Source organism: Neovison vison, chromosome 7 (genome assembly GCF_020171115.1).
Source record: "Neovison vison isolate M4711 chromosome 7, ASM_NN_V1, whole genome shotgun sequence".
Classification (NCBI taxonomy): domain Eukaryota; kingdom Metazoa; phylum Chordata; class Mammalia; order Carnivora; family Mustelidae; genus Neogale; species Neogale vison.
Genome location: NC_058097.1, coordinates 150,175,816 through 150,199,491, shown reverse-complemented (window position 1 = coordinate 150,199,491; position 23,676 = coordinate 150,175,816). Strand labels below are relative to the sequence as shown.

The 23,676-nt window shown below is 36.2% G+C and overlaps 1 protein-coding gene across 2 annotated transcripts in view; it reads right to left on the bottom strand.

Annotated features, from left to right (window-relative positions):
- The window catches only part of FCHSD2 (FCH and double SH3 domains 2), a 285,218-nt gene that overhangs the window by 127,935 nt on the left and 133,607 nt on the right, over positions 1-23,676 (bottom strand). For both annotated transcript variants that reach the window (XM_044258593.1, XM_044258594.1), the window contains exons 5-8: positions 19,660-19,804; positions 6,996-7,129; positions 3,424-3,478; positions 2,007-2,135 (exon numbers count right to left, since the gene is read on the bottom strand). In XM_044258593.1, coding sequence (XP_044114528.1) covers positions 2,007-2,135; positions 3,424-3,478; positions 6,996-7,129; positions 19,660-19,804 — 463 coding nt within the window. The remainder of the gene's footprint in view (positions 1-2,006; positions 2,136-3,423; positions 3,479-6,995; positions 7,130-19,659; positions 19,805-23,676) is intronic.

Sequence of the window (23,676 nt, the reverse complement as noted above, 5' to 3'; positions counted from 1 at the left end):
ACCACATTGTAAGTGACTATTAAATGTTTATGATTAAACCAAAGAATCAAACCTCCTGCCTCAAAATTATCTATAGAATTTGTTTAAAAAGATCCTAGCTAGGGCATCATAACCTTAACAACAATTCAGAAAACAAGACTTTTCTAAGAAAGGTATGAAGGGCCACTGTCAATTCAATGATAGAAACTCACTCAGCAGCTAACAATATGACTGATGACAGTTTTCAAATACTGCAGACTACAGCGTTAACATGAGGAAGAAAATGAATTCACACATACACAACATGAAAACTGAGAATATATCTGTCTATTTTTAAGGGACAAAAGAGGACTCCAGCCTCTATTTTTATCATTCCAGTACCTTACAATGTCGATTGAAATGAGTAATCTGAAGCATAACCTAACCAATGCCGATCAAATATCTGCATTAGAACTTCAAAGCAAGTTCAAAGATATATAATCTGAGAGCTGGCCAGGCCCATTAACTTCCTCTTTGTATTGGGCAAAAGATACACCCCCAAAATAATACTGTACCTTTCCCAGTTTATCAAAGGCCACAGGGTTTCAAGAAAGAGGTCTTTTAGCCTGAGGATTCAATTTAAAAAACATAAAGATTTTATTCTTGCCGCTGCTTAACTAGTATGTTCATTTTAAAGTATTCAAAGGGGAAATATATAGTTAACAGCTTTAAGAGTGGGCAGTATACAGGGAATCACAACTTTAAGTGTAAACTGTACTGAGTATCTTCTTTAATAAATGGGTTGTCTAAGACTGAGTAGACATATATATTTCCCTAGAGAAAGCATGGTAAAATGGGAGGTCAAGTCTCTAGTTGGTTCTTGTAAATCTGAGGGGCTATGTACACCTAATAAGATACTAAAATGCCTAAACCTCTAGGTCTAACATTTTATTGTGAAATGTAAACAGAGCTCTCATCTGGGATGTCAAAACAATCCCTTGTCTCTCTTACCACCCATGTTCTAACCAGTGGAATTCAAAACAGGACAGAAGCTAGGAAAAGGGGAGTTCAGGCAATGAACAGAAAGGGAAGAAAACATTTTGCAACTGGATACTTCTTAGCCCAGTTTGACTCTGTGACTCCCATTTTTCCCTGAAGGTATCAGGAAATGTCCTGTCTACTTTCAAGGAAAGAACTTACAGTTTCTAGACAGAGTTTATCTCTTTCCCAGAGGCCCTGTAGAAGAAAAGAGCACCCACTCCTGTTGCATCCCCTTTCTCAAAGATTCTGATCTATAAAGCAAGCAATTCAATTAACGTGTTTCAATAGTCATTAAGAACAATATTTGAAAAGCATGGGTTGAAAATATAAGAGAAAGATAGAATAATCAAATGTTTGGGTCCTTAAGAAGACAGGAGAAAATGAGATACACTCTCTGCAGTGACAGGTGAAATCTGGAAGAAATTTAAAAAAGATTTTCTTCTCTACCCCTTTTCTTTTACTTCATTGGAAGTGAAAGAAACAAATACATGTATAAACAGGGAAAGACCAAATTGAGTTTGAGTACACAAGAAAGTATAATACAATCTATCTACATTTCAGAGCGCTACCTAGGGTAGAGACATCTTCATATAATTACCAGACATTTTCTCTTCTTCTCATGGGTACCTCAAAATCATAAAACATCAACATACAAGTTTACCTATTAATTAAAAGTAAAATTACAAAATTTTAAAAATCTAAGCCTTAAAAAAATCTTATTCTGGATCTTACATATTAATAACCATTCTACAGTAAATATCTGCCACTACTAGCAATTACAGTTAGTCTTTTTATTGTGATTTGGCTTTAAATACTTTCTTATATTAAAAATTAATTCAGAATTACCTGAAAGAGAGAGTACCCAAACAATATCAAGTATAGTTCAAAGAACTGCAAAGAAACCTGGCTGCTATCCTACTGACTCAATGCTACCTACCGAATAGTCAACTCATGAGTTGTTTTGTCTCTAACGAAACAAATGAGCACAGATATTAAGGCTGTATTACCTTCATAATGTTAACTAAATCTGTTTGATAGTAGCGATCCTGGTGTGCATTTGCTGCTGCTAGTGTAAGAAGATAATCATTCCTTGCATGGGTAGCTTTAGAATTACATTCAGATCGCCGGGCTTTTAACTGAAACATAGTGAAAGAGAAAAAAAATCAACACAAACTGATATTGCGCTGTAAGATAAATGAGGATACCATTCTTAGTTGGCAATTAATGGCAATTAATGGCTCTCCAACAAGAGTAAAGGTAACCATGTGGAGAAATATTTATTTGCATATAAAAATATTCAACACTATTGAGGAATAATGATTACAACCGTTACACATGGTGAGAGTGTTTCCTTTTTTTTTTTTTTAAGATTTTATTGATTTATTTGACAGAGAAAGAGAACACAAGCAAGCAGAACAGCAGAGGGAGAGGAAGAAGCAGGCTCCCCACTGAGCAGGGAGCCTGATGCAGGGCTCGAGCCCAGGATCCTGGTATCATGACATGAGCTGAAGGCAGTCGCTGAGCCACCCAGGCACCCCAAGAGTGTTTTCACATGTTATTTACACTTAACATACTTCCAAAGCTTTTCAAAATACTTCAAAGTATTTTGCTCATTTTATTCAGATGGGAAAATAAAGGTTCCCAAATTAAGTAAGTACCTACTTCTCAAAAACATGGGTAAATCTGCTATGAGTTAGAAAATCTTTTTTTAAAAAATCAGCATTCCAGGTACCTGGGTGGTTCAGTTGGTTAAGTGTCTACCTTTGGCTTGGGTCATGATGGCAGGGTCCTGGGATCGAGTCCCACATTAGGCTCCCTGCTTCTCAGGAGTCTGCTTCCCCCTCTGCTTCTCCCCCTCTGTTTGTGTTCTCTTTCTCTCACTCTCTCTTTCTCAAATAAATAAATAAAATCTTTCAAAAATAAAAATTAAAAAAAAAATTAAAAAATCAGCATTCTTCATGTGCCAAAAGAATAGTATGCTGGCTGGGATCCTGACAGCCAAAGGCGGGTCACTAAACTTACTTATCAGGTATTCGACAGCTCGACGGTCCCACAGGAAAATCTCACTTGGATCTGGCCCAGAGCATCTGCTCAAGGCTGCAAATCTGAATGAAATAAATTTTGTAGATTTTCTAAAGCCTGAGGACTAAGTCTCTTGAACTAAGAGTTCTAGATAACAGGCTACCTAAGCAGGTAAGGTATAGAACCTATCTCTAAAGCAATCTTGAGAAGTAAGCAGTGTCCAAAGTGCTGACACCTAGGCAGAAAACTCCCATTAACTGGGAAGGAAACTTATTCCCCAAGTTAATGACTTTAAAATGCTTCTAAATTAGGTGGAAACAACTGACTTCAACCCTCAAAAAACCCAGTTCTTTTTTAGTAAGCTAAGGTTTTTCAATTGTGAAATAGTTTTTAAAAACTCACCTTTACACTTGCTTTCTGTAAACTGATTCTTGATTGAAAAAGACTAAGTTTAGATCTATAATAAAACAGAAAATACAGTATGTTTAATAAAAGTATCAAATTACATATGACATCTTTAGTATTATAATTCCAAAATTTTAAAACAGTGATGCTTTTCCACAATGCTATTCCAAAAGAGAACTAAAAAAATAGAAAGCCAGGAGCAATGATTATTTTCCCTTACTACAGGAAGAGTATTGTAGTGCAACAAGAAAATTGGGATATTTAATTAAGATATCCTGAATGACAAGAATACAATTTGACAAATACAATATATCAGTATCTCCTAATAAACAAGAGTCATCAAACTATAGGTGATTCCCAGTGTCATACAATTACACACACTTAAATTCACACTTAGTTTAGAAACTCAGGGATAACCAATCTGGGGAGGCAAATATTAGGAGGCTTTCAGGGTCATGTGCAATAGGCTGTGACAACATCTGCAATGCCACCTACAGTAGGATATTCCCAAGGTCTTCAAAGTCCTTAATTCCATTATTTCTCCCACGAAAAGTCTTTCTTGTCTGGCTCCCAGCCTGTGTGCTCCCTCCACTCTTACCATAGTATTTGGAACACAGTGAAAAAGTCCTTGAGCTCTGCCCTATATGATTTTATTTTATTTAATCTTCTCCCATTCTGATGTCCTTATTTTCCTCAATTCCTTTCAGTTTGGGAAGGAAACATAATTAACAATTAGTAGTAAAAATACGTTGGTTTTACCCAAACAGCTAGAGATAAACAGAAGGAGAAAGTCAACAGACAAACAGTAAGGAATAACAACACTCCCACGACCGACCAGTGATTTTTGAAGCTGCAATGTTTGTCTTGACAGCAGCGTCATGGTGATTGCCATGGGAGAACTCAGTGCATGTGCTGGAAGCTATGCCATAATACCAAGGAAAGTTGCAGACCCCATGGGAATGGAAGGTGGAGCAAGCCAGTCTCTGCAGAGCAAATGTTTGGAGGAGAGCAAACACAGCCTATCACCTTTCTAACAAAAGAGAAACATTCAGGAATGCACACGTGTGAATCCTAACTACTTCTCCACTGTTTAAAAAAAATCGCGTCCAAGATACTCCTGTTATTTTCTGCCTTGCTATATTCGTATTTCTTGGGGTTCTGTCTGCTTTTATTAATCAGATTCCTATTCGTTTTGACTAGAAAAAGCCACACACTTCAAAATTTGAAAGAGCCTGTTCAAGATTAAAAAAGACTGGGGTATTCTCAATTCTTTTTCTTGCAGTCATTATCCAAATGATCTGAGTTGCACCTAGATTTTCCAAGATAAGGTTCTAAGTTTCTGCTTTCTGTTTCATTTGCTAATCCTCATATAAAATCTTCTGTGGTACTTAAGAAGATATTAGTAATAGATAAAATAATACAGTTTCAATGCTCAAAGATTCTGATCTACAACAAGTAAGATACACATAAATATTGAATTGTATTGCACACTCCCCATCGACTTCCAAATGTTAATGCTCCTTAGGGTCCCAACCTCAATTTCTCATTTTATATATGATTTCATCCCTGTAACTATCATCTAATAGGCAACTAACCCCAAAGCAAGATCTTCAGGCCCAGATTCTCACCTGAGAGTTAGATACATGACTCCCTACCAAATATATTCACTTCAGTGTCCCGCAGGCTCTTCAGAACCTACATACCTACATATCCAAAATGGAACCCATCCTTCCTTTCAAATGGCATCCCTCTTCCTTTTTATTCTCTCTCTTAATGTGCACAGCTCACCATCTATCAAAAGTACACATAGTCCCGTCTTTATTTCTCCTTCCTGAGCTTCCTTCTCATCTCCTTCAAGACTCTATCCAAACATCACTTCTTCTATAAAGGTTTCCTTTCTCATTAGGCAAAATTAATTTATTTTCTATGCTTACAAAGCAGTGTTTTCATACAACTACAGTGAACATATTATTAGTTACTACGTAAGTGACTGTAGGTACTTAATTTGAGTCTACTGTGAATAAACAAATCATAAAGTTACTTTAAAACACAACTGCCTTTAATTATAGGCTTTAAATTTCTTAAAGATGCAAAGCTTATCTTACTCATCTCTGTACTCAAAATACCCAAAATAATTATTCAATAAACATTTAGAGAGCCAATGAAGATAAAGAGGCATTTCTTACTCTGTAGTTGAATGAATTTTCCAGGAAAGTTACACACTGAAATAAAATGTCTCATTTGATGTAACTGCTTTGAATTTGGGCCATATTAGAAGGCTGTGTTTTGCGATGAGCATCTGTGAATTAGATCCTGTCAAATCCATACTTCTTTGGAACTGCCTTGGAATTGTCCTCATTTTTGCTCTGTGGACCTTGGCTAAAGTAGGTATTTATATATGCTCTAACAGATCTGTCAAGTCTCTGTTCTAGAATCCCTGAAAGTTTAAAAAAACAAATTCCCCAAAACCACCATGACAGGAAATTCCTATAAGGAGATCATCTAATCTAAAATCTTCAGATCTTATTGGAAAGATGGGTACACTGACTCTATCAAAGTGTGGGAAATATCTGCATGCTCAGAAAAATAATAAAGACAATAAACTAAAATAGCAAAATATTAAATACGTTTTCCAGTAATGTTAAATACTTTAGGAATATTTGTCAACCAGTCCTTGGTACTGAATTAACTTTGGAGGAAACCCTAAATTTTCACAAGATGCTTATGAGATTGCTTAACTTCCTATAGATAAAAACATATTAGAAAGAATTCCACCCCCTCCACTGGTCTGTACAAATGTTCATGACCTTTCTGATTTCATGCCTAGGAGTTAAGAGTCAGCTTTCTTAATAGACCTCTTTAGAGTCCCATTCAATGGCACAGGTTTATTTTTTCTCAAAAACTTTATCTTTCCTTAGCTTGTGATAGCAAAAATCTGTACTGCTCACTATATATTCCCTTTTATTATCAATTGCCAGTTCCTTCTTTTCCTAATTATTCTCAAAATAAAGGGCTTATGATTCACATATACTAAAAGTAAAATTCACACATTTGCTAAAGCATACATTTAAAAAGTATATATATTAGAATTTCACACAAGAGAGAAACTGTGTCTGGGGCAGGAGTTCTATACTGAGGTCAGTGATCTTTATTTATTTGAGATGTCCAAGGTGCCTTCAATGGCACGCTGAGGGTCAGGGATTTCTAACGACAAGTCATTTAGAGTCTAACATGAAAAAAATGAGGATCCTAAACCCGGATATTCTGACACCATAGCAACTTCAACCAGCTTTGCTAAGCGTTCGATACAATGTTCATTTGTCCTTTTTCCTTCTCAAAATTCAATTTTTAACATGAAAACTAACTGATCGAATATTCTCATTTTGCTATACTAATTTAAATGAGATCCAATATAAAAGAAAAAATTGAAAGTATGTAACATTTATAGGTCAGATTAAACCAACATAACCTAAGAATGAGACTATGCCCTATATTAACAGAAAACAAAGTATTGGCAAAAATAACATTTATTTGCATAATTACTTTTTGAGAAATGCTAAAGCACATACTTTGCTTCGATGTCAGCTTTCTCTCGTACTGCATGAGCCATCTGTTCAGTCTCAAAGTACTTCTTTTTGCCTTTAGCTAAATCTTTCACTGTCTCTTGTAATTCAGTTTGGATCTTTGTCAACTGGTCCACACACTGTAAAATACAAAGTGCAATTATGATGATATTAGTTTTCAGGCTTACCAAAAATGAATTTGTCCTAAGGACTATGTACTATGCCCTCAGGATAGAAACCCAGGAGAAAAATCAGCACTTTTAGTCTCCTTCAAACTGCAAATTAAAATCCAGTGAACAGCTGGTACTCCCATCTCAAGAAATGTATTGAACAGTGTCCCAGTTTGCTTAACAACTCTTAATAACCTCAGTGCTGCTGAAAACTGACGTTTAAGGTAAGGCAGGAGAAGAGCAACAATGAAAATGCTTTTATTGTTGGAGATACCATGACACTAAAGGCAAAAGGACAAAGCAATCCTATATTACTTCATAATCTTTGGATGGGGATCATGCTGATCTTCTCTATAACATGCCAATTTTAGTATATGTGCTACCAAAGTCTTAATGTGCTACAAAATCTTAATAAAATCTTTACATGTTTGGGGAACTGATGGTGCAAAGGATACTGAAGAATTCTGCTCTGGGAAAGGAGGAGTATAATCTGACAAGTCTAGCATAAATCCAAGATGGAGAGAAGCAAGAAACGTGGGTACCATGTAACAATTACTACTCAAAATTACTACCAACTCAGTTCTTTGAATACATATACACATCTGGGAATGGAAACAGACATGATTAACTCAAATAAATGTTTAATTAATAAATTCTTATAACACATTGGGGCCAAAGTATCATTGCTTTGGGACTCTTCTGGATATCTAAAGGGGAAACACTTCCCAGTTTGCAACAGACCACTGCAAAGTTACACCAGCCTGCGGCCAACTCAGGGAAGCCTCAACTGAAACACTTCTGAGCCTGAAACAGAGTCTGGTGGCGACTGACAAGAACTCAGCAAAGCAGGAAGAGACACTGGTGAGGAACTATATTGACAGGATGAACAGCACGGAGTAGAGCAAAGACACTGGAGCAGAAAGGATGAAGTGCAAATAAACTTACACATGTGACATACAGGCTAGAGTTTCCCAAAAATTGTTAGGTGGTAAGAAAAGGACTACTTTACAGTAAGCAAAAAACGTGGAAGATTCCCTAAGGCATATTTACTTAGCACTTAACAAGTGCCAGGCTATAAATAAAGGGTTAAAAAAAGCCTCATCTCTTTCTCCTCTGCATGAAAACTGGACACTTACTTAACTTTCTAGGTCTGTTTTTCTACAGAAACCTGATAAAGACACAATGTGGCAACACCACTTATGAATATTGATAGGTAAACTGCATCAATGTGGAAGAAAGTACAAATGCAAGATAAATATCTGATGGAAAAGTCCTGAGTTCGGGCTTCTGTGAGTATGATAATGCCTGTATATGGACAAGTCTTTTGCAGATACTTTGGAAGCTCTGGTGTAATAAATAAACAAATAAAGTTGTAATAAAATCTTTTAGTCTCCTTGAGGTCAGTGGCTATCCCTGTACATGTGAATCTCATTCTCTTACCCCAGACCTTTCACCTGAGGAACCAAACAGAATAACTGGTTGGCTATGCAGACTGAGGCATACACTGGTGGAAGAACTAATTATACTAGTGCCGGATGCCGTCCTGCTTGTTAATTGTGTTTGCTATTCTTTTTTTTTTTTAAGATTTTTATTTATTTATTTGCCAGAGAGAGAGGGAGAGAGAGCTAGCGAGCACAGGCAGACAAAGAGGCAGGCAGAGGCAGAGGGAGAAGCAGGCTCCCTGCCGAGCAAGGAGCCCGATGCGGGATTCGATCCCAGGACCCTGGGATCATGATCCGAGCTGAAGGCAGCTGCTTAACCAACTGAGCCACCCAGGCGTCCCTGTGTTTGCTATTCTAATGTCCTTCTAAGTAAACCTCATGCCATATATGGTCTAGGATAATCATGACAGTCTCAGTGTTTTGCTACATTTAAGAAGACTCCCTATGGGTGCGCACACAGGCAAAATGTGTAAGTATAGTACTTTATAAATTTTATCACATTTACTCCTCCAAACAACTCTGATAAAAGTATTCATATTAGTACCATTTTAAGATGAGGAAATACAGGGCGCCTGGGTGGCTCAGTAAGTTCAGTGTCTGACTCTTAATTTTAGCTTGGGTTGTGATCTTGGGGTCATGGGATTGAGCCCTGCATCAGGCTCCGCTGTCAGCACAGAGTCTGCTTGGGATTCTCTCTCTCTCTCCTTATGTCTCTCCCCCAGCTTGTGCATGCACCTGCTCTCTCTCAAATAAATAAATAAAATCTTTTTTTTTAAATGAAGAAATAGACTTACAAAGATTAAATAATTTATCCCAAGTCATACAGTAAGAGAGTGCTATCTTTTACCATGTAAACCACTATAGTACATGCCCCAGTTTTGTGACAACCATGTTTTTAAAGTCCTTATGTAGAGAAAACTTACCTTAAAATAGTAAGCTTTTAAAAACTGACATGTAACTCACATAGCAGAAAATTCACCCTTTTAAAGTATATAATTCAGTGGTTTTCAGTATATTCTTAAGATTGTACAACTATGTCTGAGGGGTTTGAAGTGGCTGGGGGGTGGGAGGTTGGGGTGCCAGGTGGTGGGTATTATAGAGGGCACAGCTTGCATGGAGCACTGGGTGTGGTGAAAAAATAATGAATACTGTTTTTCTGAAAATAAATAAATTGGGAAAAAAAAAAGAAAAAAAAATTTCAAATCCACACACACACACAAAAATAATAATAATAAAAAAAAAAGATTGTACAACTATTACCACTATTTAACTCCAGAATACTATCATCAGCCCAAAAAAAAAAAACCCATACCAATTAGCAGTCACTCTCCATTTCCCCCTACTCCTAGTCCCTAGAAACCACTAATCTACTTTTTGTCTCAATGAATTTCTTGCATTTCATATCAGGGGAATTATATAATATCTGGCCGTATATGTACCAAGACTTTCACTTAGTATAATGTGTTCAGGGTTTATCTATCTTATATCATGTATTAATTCATTTCTTTTTGTGGCTGAATAAGATTTTGCTGTGTAGATATACTAAAATAATAATCTTTTATCTTGCAGAAAAATCTTCCTTTCTCTTTAGTTTTAATAGTCCTTATCATAAATAAACCGCTTACTTAAAAAATAATACCATGAGGGGTATCTGGCTGCCTCAGTCAGTAGAGCATGTGGCTCTTGATCTTGGGGTCATGAGCTCAGGCCCCAAGTTGAGCACAGAGATTACTTTTTTAAAAATTTTTCAGTGTTCCAGGATTCCTTGTTTATGCACCACACCCAGTGCTCCATGCAATACGCACCCCCCTTAATACTTAAAAGAATAAAAATAAAAAATATTATGCATCCATCAGAAAGGAGGACACAACTTTTGTATCAACATGGATGGGTCTGGAGGAGATTATGCTGAGTGAAATAAATCAAGCAGAGAGAGTCAATTGTCATATGGTGTCACTTGTGGAGCATAAGGAATAACACGGAAGACATTAGGAGAAGGAAAGGAAAAGTGAATTGGGGGAATTGGAGGGGGAGATGAAGCATGAGAGACTGTGGGCTCTGAGAAAACAAATTGAGGGTTTTGGAGGGGAGGGAGGGTGGGGGTTGGGTGAGCCTGGTGGTGGGTATTAAGGAGGGCACATACTGCATAGAGCATTGCGTGTGGTGCATAAGCAATGAATCTTGGAACGCTGAAAAACTAAAATTTAAAAAAAGGAGAAGTTAAATTTTAGAACCAAAAAAATAAAAATAAAAATAAAAATAATAAAATAATACCATGACAACCTGACACTCCCACAGAAAACTGAAACATCCCAGTAATACTGTGTTTGTGGGTATGGAGAGCTTAGAAAGTGTTCCATGGCTTCAATGACATATTAAGAACCAAAAACTGGGGCACGGTCCGAAAAATGCAACTATGTTTAATGGGAAAGTGAGATGGATTATTTGTTTTGTTTTGTTTTAATGTAATTTTATTTAAATTCAATTAGTTAACATATAATATATTAGTTTAAGAGATGGGTTATTTAAAAGAGGAGTCAGACAGTCTGAGGGGTTTGAAGTGGCGGGGGGGGTGGGAGGTTGGGGTACCAGGTGGTGGGTATTATAGAGGGCACGGCTTGCATGGAGCACAGGGTGTGGTGAAAAAATAATGAATACTGTTTTTCTGAAAATAAATAAATTGGAAAAAAACACAAATAAGTAAAAAAAAAAAAAGAAATAAATAAAAACTTAAAAATAAAAAAAAAATAAAAATTAAAAAAAAATAAAAAAAGAGGAGTCAGATGTAAGATTTCTATAACCAAAGTGTTCACCTAAAATGAGTGTGGCCTCAGAAAAACTGAACAGTGAAGAGAAACTCAAGAATCCAATGGCGATTTACTTGCACTGAAATGAGTGTTTGATAATGAGTGTCTGATAATGAGTGTTTTGAGAGGAAACTAAGCACAGAAGGTCAAAACTTTTCCTGGGGATGCAAACCATGTGGCTAGGATCGCAGTATATTCATACAAAGTGAATGCCATCGGCATACGTATGCACAGACCCACAAATAGCCACTCAACTGCTTATATCCCTACCCTTTGAAGAATAAGATGTCTTTCTTAGTACTGTGTAACCAAACATCTTAGGGAATTACTTAATTCATTTCCATCTATAAAATACTATTAATTAAATTATTTTTTGCACATGTGACAATGTCAAGGTAGATTTTATGATAGTTCAGATCTTTAAAAAGATTTCTCAAAAATCTCATCAGAACATTAAGGGTGATTCTTTTCTTTTTTTCTTTCCCTTTATATAAGTTTCTAAGATACTATTCATCAAATAATATTAGATAGCCTATGTGTGCAATGAAGAGATCTTCTCTTGTGATCCATTCTTCCCTACCCTTCAGTACATCCATAACCATATGTTTTCCCAAACGAACTGCTTCAAGTCAGAGTATCTGGGTTTTTGTCAAAGAAAAGTAGTCTGCACATAGCAAAATACAGACATACCTCATTTTATTGTACTTTGCTTTATTGTGCTTTACAGATACTGCATTTATTTTTTTTTTTATTTTTTACAAATTGAAGGTTCAAGACTTCAGTGAAAGAAGTAACTGCAGATGTGGTGGAAATAGCAAAAGAAGTAGAATTAGAAGTGGGCCTGAAGATGTGCCTAAATTGCTGCAACCTCATAATAAAACTTGAATGGATGGGGGATCGCTTCTTATGGATGAACAAAGAAAGTGGCTTCTTGAGACAGACTCTACTCCTGGTGAAGACTGTTAGAATGACAACAAAGAATTTAGAATATTAAGTATATTTAGTTGATAAAACAGTGGCAGGGTCTGAGAGGACTGACTCCAATTTTGAAAGAAGTTCTGTGGGTAAAATACTATCAAATAGCATCACATGTTACATCACATATTACAGAGAAATCGTCTGTGAAAGGAAGAGTCAATGGATTCAGCAAACTTCATTGTTGTCTTATTTTAAGAAACTGCCATAGCCATCCCAGCCATCAGCAACCACAACCCTGCTCAATAAGCAGCCATCAACGTCAAGGCAAGATCCTTTATCAGCAATAGGATAATGGTTAGCATTTTTTAAGCAATGAACTATATTTAAATTAAGGCATGTACATTTTTTTAGACATAGCTACTGTACACTAAATAGTCTATAGTACAGTGTGACCTAACTTTTATTTATACTGGGAAGCTAAAAAATTCATTTGACTCAGTTTATTCCAATATTTGATTTATTGTAGTGGTCTAGAACCAAACCCACAGTATTTTTGAGGTATGCCTAAACCAAAAATATTTATTAAATAAAAGTCATCAGTGCTGTGAAGTGTGTAAACCTGGTGATTTACAGACCTGTACCTAAAAAGATTACCTAGGATTTCCTTTCCAATTTTAAAATAAATTTCTTCTGCAGGAATACAGTTTTCTGGGGGTAGACTAAGTTATATACTTAAAAAGAAGCTTAATAATGCTTAAGAAAAGACTTGGTGCACTCCAGTTATTTATAGCAGCTATGTCCATAATAGCCAAACTATGGAAAGAGCCCAGGTGTCCATTGACAGATTAATGGATAAAGAAGATGTGGTCCATAGATACACAATGGAATATTATACAGCCATCAAAAATGAAGTTTTGGGGACGCCTGGGTGGCTCAGTTGGTTAAGCAGCTGCCTTCGGCTCAGGTCATGATCCCAGTGTCCTGGGATCGAGTCCCACATCGGGTTCCTTGCTCGGCGGGGAGCCTGCTTCTCCCTCTGCCTCTGCTTCTGCCTGCCACTCTGTCTGCCTGTGCTCGCTCTCTCCCTCTCTCTCTCTGATAAATAAATAAAATCTTAAAAAAAAAAAAATGAAGTTTTGGGACGCCTGGGTGGCTCAGTTGGTTAAGCGGCTGCCTTCAGCTCGGGTCATGATCCCAGCATTCTAGGATCGAGTCCCACATCAGGCTCCTTGCTTGGCAGGGAGCCTGCTTCTCCCTCTGCCTCTGCCTGCTATTCTGTCTGCCTGTGCTAGCGCGCGCTCTCTCTCTCTCTCTGACAAATAAATAAATAAAATCTTTAAAAAAAAAATGAAGTTTTGCCATTTGCAATAATGTGGATGGAACTACAGGGTATTACACTAAGTAAAGTAAGTCAGTCAGAGAAAGACAATTATATGATCTCACTGATATGTGGAATTTGAAAAACAAGGCAGAGGATCATAGGGGAAAGGAGGGATAAATTAAAGAAGCCAAAACCAGAGATAGAAACAAACCATAGAGACTCTTAATCTCAGGAAACAAATTGAGGGTTGCTGGAAGGGAACTGGGTAGGAGGGATAGTGGGTTGAGCGATGGACATCGAGGAGGGTATGTGTTGTGGGGAGCAATTTGTATTGTGTAAGACTGATGAATCACAGACCTGTACCCTTGAAACACATAATACATTATATATTAAAAAAAAAAAAGACTTGGTGTGGTATAAGCCCAGCTCTTTCCCAAGAGTTATAAGCACTGACCACTGATAAACACAGAAATTAATGTACAAGTTTACACTAAGGCTAAGGGATCATATGAAATGGTGACAAACTTGGATATTAGAATTCTAGTGAAGAAATTAAAAGTACAATCCCTGAGTATGACACAGATCATGTATAGATAGATAGGTATGCCAGTAATTTAAAGACGGGAATAAAAGTAAAAGTAACTTTAGCCAATACATTAAAGTCCTACAAACCAGTAGGTTCTATGAACAGTTGTTGTGTCCTGGAAACTCATCCTAAGATAATAACTTCAAAGAAAAAAAGTTAAATTTTTATTGTAGACTTAGTGGTCATGTCCAAAAACAGAGGTATGGTTTTAAAAAGCAGAATAAATTAAAAATTCATTCAGAAATAAAAAATAATAGAGGTGCCTAGGTAGCTCAGTTGGGTAACCATCCAACTCTCAATCTCAGCTCAGGTCTCGATCTCAGGGTATTGAGTTCCTGGTCCGCACGGGGCTCTAAGCTGGGCATGGAGCCTACTTAAAATAATAATAAAAATTACAACAGCAACATAAAGGTTGTACAGAAACACGAACAATTAATTAGGAAATGGAAGAGAATAACAAATACAGGATATTATAAAAAATGATCAATGTATTAATTACAACTATTACAAAAACTAAGAAGATAAAAGAAGTAAAGGAATTAAGTAGTCTACTAAGGTAAAGAGGTTGTATGTATTTTCTATTTAAACTTAAACTTCAAGCATTTTTAAAAGATTACATGGGATTTGGAATTAGGAAGTAGTGAATTCAAGTTCCTGCTCTGTTATTTACTACTAAGTCTCCTTAATATTTTTTAGCCTTGGTTTTGTCATTTGTAAAATAGTAATATTTACATACCTAACAAGTACATATGGAAAACAAATGAGACTATAATGGATACAGTAATAGTTTACAAACTCTAAAGTGTTATCTAATGTAAATCCCAACTATTTCAAAGGAATGTGAACTCTAGTATACATGAGAACAATATGAACTGAAGTGTTATTAATTATGAGACTGATAGATATTAACTGGACTTATTGTGATCTTTTGCATATATACAAATATTGAATCACTGCATTATACACCTTAAATTAATACAATGTTATGTTATTTATACCTCAATTTAAAAAATGACAAATGCCTTAGATTATAGTGGCTCATTTTATTCTATAACACAGAAAATGATTTAGAAAAAGCCATGATATAATTCGCATTATAATCTACACAATGGTCAGATGCTTTATAATTATAATATGCCTGGATTTACCCCCAGTATTAGAAAACTGTCAAAATAGAGAAAGTTTTTAAAAGAACATGAATATCAAAATGTTACAGAGGGAAAACTTTAAGTCAAACTTGGTTGTGATAATGACAGAACAAGTTGTTTCAGACTACCTTCCTCTAGGATGGAAAACTTGAACACTGTTTAAAACTACCAGCACTAACGAACAATGATACACACTGGACTTATGGGAACTGTGATGTCTGGAAGAAGGGAAGCACAGCTAGGTAAGCTCTATGTTTAAGGTGACTTTTTTCCGAAGGTTATTTGTTGAATCAGGTTCAAAGAAACAGGCATTCTTATTAGACTGGCAAATCAGAGGTTGAAGTTTAAGGATGCTGAAAGAATAGCAACTTGAGAGGCTAAGATCTGGAAAAGAAGGGTGCTACAGAGAAAAGCAAGCCCAAAGATCTGTATGCAATTTCCCCAAGTCATCGGTTCGGTTGACTTCTAAATGGCCATGTACGGGTGTTAACGCCAAGAAATCCAGTAAAAAACAGTAGCTAAAAGGCTAATGAGCTGAGCAGTTAGCAGAGGATCAGAGCAGCTATCTGATGTTGAGAAGACAAAGGTTGGAACGATGTCTTATCAAAGTAGAAGGGTTTTGGTAGGCACCCCACACTTTCTCACAGTTAAAATCCTGGCAATAAGAACAAAGGTGAAATAGACCAGCCCCATGAAAAGCTAAAACCAGACCCTCATAGGATCAAGGTGATCTGACAGTATTCTATCTGCCTGCCAGAAAACTTAACTCTTTGGAAATAAAAAATGTCTTCCAGGTCTCTACAATTTTTTTTTTAAGATTTTATTTATTTATTTGACAGAGATCACAAGTAGGCAGAGAGACAGCGGAGAGACAGAAGAAAGAAGCAGGCTCCCGGCTGAGCAGAGAGCCCAATGCTGGGCTCGATCCCAGGACCCTGGGATCATGATCTGAGCCGAAGACAGAGGCTTTAACCCACTGAGCCACCTAGGCACCCTTGAGTCTCTACAATTTTTATCCAAAATGTCCAGCATTGTGAGGCATACTAAAATAGCTGACCCCAATAACCCAAAACAAAGAAAAGCAGTAAACCATAAAAAAAAAAAAAAAAAAGGCCTACAGTGATTCAGATAGTGGAATCATGAAACAGAGATTAGGAGTAATATATTCAAGAGGGTAAAAGAAAAATATGTGGAGGTGCACCAGAAACAGAGAATCTTTTTTTCTTAAAGATTTATTTATTTATTTTTGAGAGAGAGAGAGAGATTGAGAGGGAGAGAGTGTGTGAGAACATGACTGGGGGGGAGGGGCAAAGAGAGAAACAGACTCCCTGCTGAGCAGGGAGCCCAATGTCGGGGCTTGATCCCAGGACCCTGGGATCATGGCCTGAGCTAAAGGCAGACATTTAACCAATTGAGCCACCCAGGTGCCCCACAGAATCTATTTTTAAAAACTCAATAAAAAATTCTATAACTGAAAAATACACTGAGATTCCAAAGACATTTTTAAAAGCATTAGACATTTTTAAAAGCAGATTAGAAACAGCATAATAGAGTATTAATTAACTGTACCAGTATTAAATATTGGTAGAAAATATTTAGACTCAAGAGCAGAAAGAAATGAGGAAACAACCAAAGTGTTGATCAATGCAAGAATGTATATAAAATGTAGCATGTACACATAATGGAATATTATTTGATCTTAAAAAAGAATGAAATGCTACCACATACAACACAGATGACCCTGTAAGACATTACACTAAATGAAATAAGCCAGTCACAAAGGGAAAAATATTACATGATGCCACTTACATAAAGTATCAAACTCATGGAAGCAAAGAGTAAGTTGTGGTCAGCAGGGGCTAGAGGAAGAGCAAAGAGAGAACTGCTAACCTACCAAAATTTCAGATATACAGAATGAGTAAGTTCAAGATTAGCTGTATAACATTGTGGCTATAGATAACACTACTGTATCACACACTTAAAAACCTGTTAAGAGAGTAGATCTCATGTCAACTGCTTTTATCACACTAAAGTTAAAAAAAAAAAGAGGAAATAAAAAATATTAAGATTGATTCAAAAGAAGGCAAAAAATGGGGGAAATTTAGAGAAATAAAAGAAAGAATTGATGGTCTATTTATCCTATGGAGTTAATCTGTGGTAAACCTTGGGAGGTACAATTGGAAAAATCAACTGTAGCGGTTACTTATCTCTACTTGCTTTGCCTCTGTTTCCCTTGTTCTCCTTTGGAAACCCATCTCAATTTTCTTTTGGAAAATCATCTTACCAGCTTTTTAGTGTCTATCGTTTGCAATGAGGACTGTAACCCCTGACTTGGGGGAAAGCCTGTGGCCCAAGATAGGCCAATCAGCTCAATTTGGGTAGTTTTATTGGAACTTTTAGGAAAATGGAAAATGTACGATTGCCTGCTCTAAGACTCATAAATCTTGCATTTTGGGGGCCACCATGTTAAGAGTTGCTAAAGAATGAAGCATTTGCTAAAGAATGAAGCAGACCTAATGGATGAGAAGAAAGACTGAATTCTAATATCATCATTTGAGCACCTGGATCCACCCCTGGCATTTTCAGTTATACAAGCTAATACATTATTTTCTTGGCTTAAAGCTAGTTGGAAGTAGGGCTGTCATCTGTAATCTCAGAATCCTAATGGGTATGACCAATATGTACTTAACGTCTAGATGGAACACAGCACCATTTTTCTCAGATATAATATAAAACAAATTAATTCACAGATAAGAAAACTTGTCAAACCCCACCAAACATCATTTGCCCCAGAATGCTAGTTAAATTCAGGGCAGACACTATTCTACCAATGTAAGAGAAAAGCATAAGGGTAAACTTTTTCAAAAATTTTTTTTAAGATTTTTATTTATTTATTTGAAAGATCACAAGTAGGCAGAGAGGCAGGTGGGGGTGGGGGGGAGCAGGCTTCCTGCTGAGCAGAGGGCCTGATGTGGGGCTTGATCCCAGAACACTGAGATCATGACCTGAGCCAAAGGCAGAGGCTTAACCCACTGAAGTGCCCCCAAATTAGTTAACATCCAGGTGCCCCAAAAATGTTCTTATATTAGAACTTTCCAGCAATTCAGTTAAATTTGGTGACTGCACTAGCTATCTGACACATAGTATTTACTCCCAGTTAGCAATTATGCTAGCATTAATTCTCTGCCTCTACCTCCTACCCTTTCTCTGTATATAGGGATAGATATCTACATACCTAGACATATAGCATATTTTCTTCCAACTCAAAAGCACTGTTTGGTCAGTGGTCATGTAGTTTATGTACTATGTTTGTTTAGAAAGAGGTAATTTTGAGCAAAGGTAAAACAAAGGCATTCTTATGCAAATGTTAAGACCAAGTGATATTACACAAATGCTTGAAAGAGATGAAAATTTTATATATATACAATATACATTTAACATACTGATTTTATGCTGCTAAAATCATCTTTGACAAATAAGCAAAATTAGTTTTTTTACAATTCTGAAAATCCAAATAACAATTAGAATTTAAAAATTGGATGGCTTCTAAAATACTATTTCTGTAAATGGTTACTTTAATATTTCCTAAAGTATTTAATGGTCCCATAAAAAATTAATTACTTATTAGGCATCATGATAATCTGTTTTTGTAACTCCATTTCCACAAGAGGACACAATTCAATCAACTATTTTTAATAGCAAGCTTTTCATAAAAATCACATTTAATAAATAGTGACTTTTTTCTTTGAATTTTTAACTTCTGTATAAACAAAGAAATATATCTATTTGAAAACTTTACTTCTTTGTAACCTATATAATTAAACTTTAGAGCACAACACTTTTGGTAATAAGTTTTCTATATTTGGTCAAAATGTGTCAACTTCTTTTAAATTAGCATACAAAATGGCTCAAGTGAAAACTAAGACAAAGTAGGATTAATAACATTGTAACTACTTTAACATACACCAAACAATACCAATATTGTGAAACTAAGTAAATCTATTTACTTAGGGTGAAAAGTGGTATTTGAAAAAAGCGTTCACTGAGCTTTCAGAATGTTGATCCAAATTACATTCACTTTTGTCAGTTAATAAAATACAGTAGTTAGAAAGAATATGATGAAATCAACAAAATCCTAGTAGCATGTTGAAATCAAAAATATTTGTGACCATATAAAAAAGCTCAAGGTGTTAAAGTGCAATTTAATATAATCTTGCAGATCACAAATGGAGCACTGAGATATTAATAATGCATATAAGAAAAGAATAGAAACAATACCCTTTTTAGTTGCTGTTCTTTTAAGCTTCTCACTGTCCTTGCAGGCTCAGAAATGAAGTTTTTATAGTTTTCACATATATTGATCCGAGACTGGGCTACCTGCATTGTTCCCTCAAGAAAAGACTTCCAAACAGGATACATGCTCCTAAATTCAAAGAGGGACAGAAAAGTATTAGGCAGGGAAAAAGAAAAAAAAGTTGGCTAACCTTATGCTCACTGGCTAGCACTGTGAAACAGAATGGATGTTTTCTTTATATCTGAAAGTGTATTTATACTGCTTTAAAGGCAAGAATATTTTTAACATATACAGGTAGAAATGTTACATATACTTTATTCCTCAAGGGCTCTGCAATGGGCTATCTTGACTCATCAGCTATTCTTGATACTGCATTAAAGTGAAACAAGGATTACAATTCCAGACAAAGCTGACACTATTAAAATTAGTGAATAATTCAGACTGTCCAGACAGTTCACTGTCTCAGGGTCATCACCCTGAATATCAAGTTTCATTAAGATATTTTCCTGGGGTGCCTGGGTGGCACAGTCAGTTAAGTGTCCAACTCTTGGTTTTGGTTCAGGTTGTGATCTCAGGGTCATGGGATCAAGCCTTGAGTTAGGCTCTGCACTCAGCACAGAGTCTGCTTGAGAGTCTCTCTCCCTCTCCCTTTGCCCACTCCCTGCCCCACACGCTCTCAAAAATAAATAAATAAAATCTTAAAAAAATTTTCTAAAAGACGGTTTTGTAATTTTAGAGATGGGTAACCGAGGCTCAGAGAGATGTCGAGATCGCTGTAGATCAAAGAAGAATGTGGTCATACTGAGATATAGATGAAGGCTAGGTACCTTTAAAGTACATTCTCTTTCAACAACAACATATTACTTTATTCCATAAACTGACAGGGTGGAAAAAAATCATTAACAATTTCTTACGTGCTTGAGAAGTCTATGGTATCATTGCTCTACGTCTGTTTCTGTGTTTTAATAATGCTTAGCCAGCATCACATTGTGGCTTGGAATCATTCCAAGCAAGTCCCATCACCTTTGCTTGATAAATGTGCTGAGCAATCTCTTTATAAAGTCAAAGAATTATGCATCCTTTGCTTGTTGTAGCCAATATCTTTTCAAAGCTTCCCTTCTACTTTGCTAGACACCACATGCACCTAGAGTAGTTAAACATATTTCGTAATTTATCATAAGAATGGATGGCATTTTGTTTTAAAAAATGAAATACTGGTTAAAAAAAATGAAATACTGGTAGATTATAACATTCATCTCCTGAGATTGTCTTCTTGTGCCATGTGGATTTTCTACTATAGACTGCTATAGAAGATATCTTGTGTTACGTAAGTGCTACTGGCAGTGGGTCAATGGATGAAATGGATGACAGTGTAAAAATAAGAAAAAGAAAAATTGCCCGAGTCCCCATCCTATTTAGAACTAAGAAAAACCCTTGTAACTGTATTTTTCAACCAAGGAAATGATTAGTTTATGTAATGAACTGGTTCTTGTAATACACCAAATGAATCAGTTTAGGTAGAAATATTCATTTATTTAAGCAGACGTATATCACATTCCTTTTGGAAAAAAGATTCAGTGTGTTGTGCCAGCATAAAAGCAAAATCAATCTGAGATGATGGATGTTAACTAAACCTACTGTGGTAACCATTTCACAATATATGTAAATCAAATTATCACACTGTACACCTTAAACTTATAGAGTGATGTATATCCTTTTTATTTTTTTCAATAAGGCTGGAAAAAAAAAAAGAACAGCAAAATAAATGTTTTCAATGGTCTTACTGCATGACAACTGACGGAACCTAGGATGTAAACTCACCACAGGCCCTCCTAAGTAGTCCAAATAACGGATTTTCTCAGAAAACGCAAAAAGTTCAGTACTATGCTTTGTAACTATTAATTTATGCTTAAAATATATTTTAAAATCACAATGAAAATGAGAAAGAACCAGTCTGAATTGTGATAGGAAGGAAGGAGGGTAAGAAGGACAGAAAGAAGGAAAGATCCCTTCATCTAGGCTCTCCCCTTAGGTAGCACCCTCTTCCCATTACTCCTTTGCCTAGTTGACTGCTGTTCATCCTTCAAATCTCAGGTTAGTTATAACTTCCTTAGAGAAGTCTTTCATGATCACCATGAACCCAACCCACAGGCTCAATAAAGTCCTTCTCTGTTATTCATTCACACGGCTCTGGCATTTTTCAATTATACATATTTTTATGTAATTATTAGTTAATGTCTGTCCTTTTCACCATAGTGAAAATTTCCTGAAAGTATGGGTACATGTCTTTCTCATTACCATATATCTAGGGCCCAAACACATGACCTAACGTTTAGAAAGGTTATAGTAAGTATGTGTTGCATGAAAAAATGAATGCATATAAAAGCATGAGGATCAGGGGTGCCTGGGTGGCTCAGTGGGTTAAGCCTCTGCCTTCGGCTCAGGTCATGATCTCAGGGTCCTGGGACTGAGCCCCACATTGGGCTCTCTGCTCGGCAGGGAGCCTGCTTCCTTCTCTCTATCTCTGCCTGACTCTCTGCATACTTGTGGTCTCTGTCAAATAAATAAATAAAATCTTAAAAAAAAAAGTATGAGGATCATGCAATAAAAAGAAAAATCCTTTCCTTACAGAGTTTAAAAAGAAATCTTCAGGGATTAGCAGATCTATAGCAAGCAAACATATCCCCAGTAATGACATAAAAGAACAGAATTCAGTTACCAGTTAATCAGAAAACCTGGGCTCAAGCTCTAGTTCAACCAATATAATAATATGTAGGATACTTCGCTATACTTTCATTTCCTCTACTGGGAAATGAAGAAAATAACGAAAATACCAGCACCACATACCTCACAGGGCTATTTTGACAGTAAATGCAAATGATGTGAAAACCCTTTGCACAGATTCTTTTAAATGCATAAATAGTAACAAAAGCAGAATTATAATAGAAATATAAGTGCTTCTTAACATAATAGTGATCGCTGCAATGGTATTGTTTTTCATTCCAAGTAAAGAGAAATAATAATGGGTATAGAGTGATTTATAAATCTTTTTAAACTTCATTAGGCTTCATATATGATTTTGAAGCACAAGGTAATAAGCATATATGGTATTTTGCTATTCTGCTCAGGTCAGGCAAAATGAGGTTCAAAATTATGAAATATGAAAAATTTTAAGAATCTATCATATGCTAGACACTATGCCATGTGTCTTTGCATTTATATTATTTAATCCTCATGTCAACTTTGTAAAATAGGCATTATCCTCATTTTTCAGAGGAGAAAAGTAAGACTTGGAGAGGTTGTAGAATTTTCCTAAGGCTATTCACCAGGAAATAGCTTATGGTCATAACCTAGAGTTTGACATTACCAGTAACCACTCCTCTCCTGTAATCCCAAATTAACCATCTAATCCCTGATCAACACTTTGTTTTCACTCATTCCCTTTAGGATTCTACTACAACAATATTCAAGCTCTATCAGAACCCACATCCATTCAATTCTACTCCCCTTCCCCACTGTCTCTTACCCCCCTTATAATTTCCCTTCTGAGCTCCTTATCCAGCCTAAGTTTCATGATCCACCATTACAGTGACTCCCTACGTATATACCCTTATGACCCTGGCCCTTCTCTTTTCACCATTCTAATGTACAAATTTCAACCTTGGTTAAATAAAAAATTCTGCTTATACCAAACTCTGTGCAGCAGAACACTACTGAAGAAAACTATAATCATGTGGCCTTGGTCTCAATTTAAATTGATGTCTAATAAAATTCTAGTAACCGCTTAGTGCTACCCAGCAATTCTACTATATTCCCCTAAATCCTCTTACTCTCTCAGTCTTCTATGCAATTACTTCCCACCTTTTCCTCTCATCTCAAATCTCTAACATGACTATACTTTCAGCTGATAATGAAGCTACCAGAAGACAATGCCCATATGGTCCCACCAGGGCTACCAATCTTCCTACTTCTGCACCCATGCACTCTGTCATCTCTCCTTT